A 5163-nucleotide genomic window follows, 5' to 3' on the forward strand; every position below is an offset into this window, starting at 1 on the left:
GATTCAAAAATAAAATGTGGCAGTGAGTCAAAGTTTTCTAAATGAATAACTATTATGGGACGGAGATAGTAACTAATACGGAGTATTATCATTGTCTTTCTTTTGTATCCTATGTATCCAAACGGAGCCTTAGATTAAATAAAAATAAACAATACATTATTAATGCATAACTATGTATATATATATGTATGGAACAGCCCATTCCCTTTCATGAAATAACAAGAATAATACCATGTTAGCTAGCATTTGTGTACATGCCATTCACTGTCCCTCTCTACATTAACACATAACTTTATATATATATATATATTCTTATATTTGTGTACAAGTATGGAACAGGCCAGTGTACAAGTATGGAACAGGCCATGTACTTTCATCATGAAATAATAAGAATAATTGCTGCCAGGCACTGTCCCTCTCTACATTAAAATCTAATGAAAAGGGTGGTTATTTCCTTGAAGTTTCTTCTCTACCCATGAAGGAGATAACACAGGACTCATTTCATACTCCATGATCTTCATCTTCATTTCATGAGTCCTGTCATCCAAACACACCTTCTTCTCATCAGGCAACACCTTAACCCTCCACACCTTAAAAGTCTGATCCAAACTTGCACTATAAACCAAAAAACCCATCACAACCCTCTCTATCTCCAATGAAGCAGCCAAACACCTCACTGGCCCTCTATGTGCATCCAACACTGCAAGGCACTCATGAAAGCAGCTCCCTTCCTCTCTCCTCCAAACCCTAATCGTCGTGTCCTCCGATCCGCTGAATATCAACTTCTCTATGGACACCAGGCAAAGCACTGCAAATCTATGCCCTTGTAAGAACCCTCCATGGTTAAACCTACCAGACATCTTCTCTTTTTCCCAAAAGTTTATGAATCCGTCGGACGAACCGGAGTAGAGGAAGCAAGACCTCAGTGATGTGCTTAAGGCCAGTGCATTGACAGGCGACGGCTGGAACTTAAGTGTCATGGTGAGAGTATGCGAGTTCTGTCCATATACTCGCCTCCAAATCTTGACTGAACCATCAGATGAGCATGTGAAAACACACCCATCATCTTGGTTCACCACTAGGCCATTCACATTATCTTCATGAGCCAAAAATGAGTCCACGCACCGATTATCGGACATTCGCCACGCCTTGACTATTCTGTCCCATGACCCAGTGTACAAAAGCCCTTCTGCATGGTAATATGCCATGCAGGACACACAATCCTTGTGTTGGTGCCCACTTGCCCTAGAAAACAAGAGGAATGAGTTTTTTCTAGGTAGGGTTGTGACCTTTTTGGACCTGAAATTATCCGAATTCGTGACGTTCCAAATTCGGACTTTGTGATCCCTGTGTGAAGTGAAGACCATGTTACCATAAGCTAGGATGGCCCGGACTTCGCCGGAGCTCGCCTTGAGGTACCCGCGCTCGATGCAGTCCGGCTGGCGCCATGCACGAATCCGGCGGCTCTCAGAGCCGGTGTAGACTACTCCTTTGGAGACGGTGATGGAGTAGATGTTGCCTTCTTGGCGGTGAAGCGAGGCGATGCAGTGGTAGAGGAGAGAGGGGGATGGTGTTTGGAGAGGAGACAGAGTCCATGGTGATTCAGGGCTTGGAGGTGGGAGTAGAGCATACATAGTGGAAGTGGGTGTAGAAGGCCTTGGAGGGCTAAAATGGCCATCTTGTTCTGATATTTGTTGATGGATTTGGAGGCCAGAGAGGTGAGTTGGTGATTGAATTGTCTTTCTCTCTTCATCTATGAAGCTGAACAAAGTTCTCTTGCCATAGTATTCCATGGTAGAGAGAGAGAGAGGTGAGAGAGAGAGAGGGAGAGAGAAATGGGATTGGAAATTAATATGGCTATGGGTAGTAGATATATATAGATGTGAAGATTGAATGGGTGTATTAATAAGCCAATTTAATGGGTTTAGTTGTGCTTATTTATTTTTGGTTAAGAATAGACGTGGTGTCCTTTATCACCATTGAATAACTCACTATTATAAAGTATAGACATATTGAATTGATATTTGGGGAGAATTGTGTCATAGATATCGAAATTGCAGCATGATCAATTAACTCTCCCAAGTTAATTGATTGATCAAATGGGATCACACAACTGAAGTGGATTTCATACATATATATAAGATATGTTTGGTAGGGCATTATGCACTGGCTTACTTAGTAGAGCATTTAAGGTATGCCTGTTTTCGAGTCCTCTTTCCTCTATTTTGTTTGAAAAAAAATAGAAAAAGTTATGTTCAATAGTATGGAATTAGTGCCTTAAAATTGAAATTGAACAACTTTTACTGTGTGTGACTAGGGCCTACTTAGTTTGTAACTATGAGAACAGTTTTCTGTTTACAAAAAACTCTGTTTCGTTCAGTGTTTTGAAAACTAAGTTATAAAAAAATCTCTTTTCATAGAATTGTTTTTTTATAATTATCTAAATTTTTGAAAATTATTTTTAGAGTTACAAACCAAATAAATCCTAAATTTTGCCAATTTCCTATTCCTGTTCTTGTTCCTGCTACCACACCGTGTCTAAGTGACTTGGGTCATGAGACTTCGGGTATTCAAAGAGAGCCTCTGATTTCTTCAAGAGTGCTTCAAATTTAACTAAGCATAGGTTGAAAAAATTAGACTATATACAGTAGTATATACGTACTGAGTTTCCCAATATGGTGATACAATGAATAGATACACTACTATTATATATATATGTAATAGAGAAGACATTGGCATTACTGAACATCTTATCAAATATTCATATTGACCCAGACCATTAAGATTGAAAAGGACAAGATTGAGAAACTATCATCAGGTTTCATTCGTTCGTGAAAAAGATTTGAGTAGATTATAAAAAATTGGGGGATATGATATTAGTTTTACTCATATGGTAGGTATCTAATGAGATTCATGATGACATTTTTGGGTGCTCAATGAGAGCCCTCTGATTAATTGAATTAAAGTATAGGTTGATTAAATTAAAACTATATAGTATACTGAGTTTTCCAACATGATATATATATATATATAGACATCACAAAAGGAATATATAGATTGACATTAATTAGTGAACATCTTATCAAATGTTAATATTGAGCCATAGCATTAAGTCGGAAAAGGACAAGATGATTGATTTTTCATCTGTATATGTATAGTAGTTAGTTATTAATATATATATATATATATTTATGGGGGACATTGATCTTTATGAAAGATGTCTGACAAAATATTATAAAAACGGGAATACGTGGTTGCATGAGTAAATAACAATGAGATGGAACCAACTACCATGGTCAACTCTCAATTGATCAATGATGAGAGCAATGCATAGCATTATATGAAAAGTAAGAAGGAAAAAAAAAAAAAAAGTGTTCAATTCAATGATTTTTTCATGAAAAATAAAAAAATTTAGAGCAGTTCCGAAATATTCTGCATATCATTTGGAAAAAGACTTACACAAGATCTATTGAAATACATTTGAGAAATTGCAGGTTTCATTTGTTCATGAAAAAGATTAAGATAAATTATTTATAAAAAATATCAAGGATATGATGATTCATAGAGATTTTTTAAACTCGAGACTTGACTCTTCGGCCTTCTATTCTAGATGGTAGTGAATTATAGCCATACTTCTCTAAACACAATGAAAAGATACATGTACAATAACATTCTAGTTGAATTTGTATTTTGTCCATTTTTTGAAGTTTTCAACAATAAGTAAATAATAGAAATTTTTAATTTTAATTTCATGAATTTTATCTTAATATATTATACAATTTGATTTGGACATCCGATACAAATGTGAATTTTTGCACATAAAGAAAGCTGGATATTTCAGGTAGATCAAATACTCTTATTTGATGCTCTGAATTTTGATTCCTCTTTGTAGGGGTTCTTTTTGAATAATACAATAAACAAGTGTATAAGGGTGAAATCAAGAATACAAATATGAAGAAAAATAGAGATGATACTTAGTGAAGAAGGAGAAGAAGACCGATCTTCAAGATTAAGATGGAGGTAGGGCAGATATACAGTATTTATGACAGCTCTTTTCTGGCCCCCTTTCCTTCATGCGATAATGCTATTTATAGGCTCTAGAACATACTGGTTATTAACCAGCTATCCCTTGCGCATCTCGCTCCTAACCATGATCACATGGGTAATCCTGATGGACCAAGGAGCCTAAGAGGTCCAATCCTCTTATCAAGCCATGCACTTTGTTGCTTCTCCCCTATTTGGGGCATTAAATACTTTTTGTTCTTGCTTGGCCGTCGGTTGGCCAAGTCTATCATAGCATTAAATGTGATTTAAAGGTTTGCTGTCATAATGTATATATTCCCATCATCTCGTTGATCGGGCCTCGCTGGGAGCAAAGGCACTTCTTTACTTCTCATCCACTAGTCCAAGATCCTTCTAAATTTCCCAAGTTAAGATCCCATATAGCTGAGAAGGCCCTACCTTCGTTTCACACTATGTTTGGACCTATGGGAGTATAGTCATTTGTAGGCGAGCTCTCTGGGGTTCTAATGCCTCGAAGCACTATGAGGCTCAAAAGAGCTTTTAGGCTGAGCATTTAAGTCCTAGCAACTTGGCATGTTGCTAAGGTTCGTAATGCTCGAGGTCTAAGCTCTCAAAGCTTATAGGCATGGTACGATGCCAGGGCTTGAGTCAGTCGAGAGTTGGTTCCTTTAGGCTTGTTGACCTGGTGCGCTGCCAGGGTTTGAGTTGGTCGAGGGTTGACCCCTCGAGACTTGTTAACTTGGTGCGCTACCAGGGTTTGAAGTGCTCGAGGGTTAAGCCCCCAAGGCTTGGTGGCCTGATGTGATGCCAGGGCTTGTAGTGCTCGAGAGTTAAGTGTTGGAAACGGCATTAGAAAACGCAAACTTTGGAAGGATTATTAAAAAGATTCCGCTAAGAATTTTTTGCGAATCTATTGATGAGCGCGTTCCTCTCTACGAGGAGATGAACGTGGTATATTTATTTTCTCAAATCCGTTTCCGGGTGAATGAGAAATTGGCTCCAAAGTAAGTGATTTATAAAGCCTAAATGGGTGTGAATAAAGTGGGAAATGCTTGTCCCACATCGAAAAAGTAGCAAAGCAACCTTGAGTATATATATGTCTAGTATGGGATTTGGGTTTGGGCCCAAGGGCACCCAAGT

The 5163-nt window shown here is 37.9% G+C and overlaps 1 protein-coding gene across 1 annotated transcript; it reads right to left on the reverse strand.

Annotated features, from left to right (window-relative positions):
- Nucleotides 1-380: 380 nt before the first annotated feature.
- Nucleotides 381-1805, reverse strand: LOC132284549 (protein JINGUBANG-like). The gene has a single exon (XM_059786660.1). The coding sequence runs from the start codon at nt 1791-1793 to the stop codon at nt 432-434; it is 1362 nt and encodes a 453-aa protein (XP_059642643.1). The 5' UTR covers nt 1794-1805; the 3' UTR covers nt 381-431.
- Nucleotides 1806-5163: the final 3358 nt, after the last annotated feature.

The sequence above is a fragment of the Cornus florida genome, unplaced genomic scaffold, assembly GCF_030987335.1.
Source record: "Cornus florida cultivar Cherokee Brave unplaced genomic scaffold, ASM3098733v1 CherokeeBrave_3.0.0_Hap2_Chr11, whole genome shotgun sequence".
Taxonomy (NCBI): domain Eukaryota; kingdom Viridiplantae; phylum Streptophyta; class Magnoliopsida; order Cornales; family Cornaceae; genus Cornus; species Cornus florida.

What these genes read in the sequence shown, in the direction of transcription:
- LOC132284549 (XM_059786660.1), bottom strand. Translation starts at nt 1,793, where the DNA reads ATGGAATACTATGGCAAGAGAACTTTGTTCAGCTTCATAGATGAAGAG.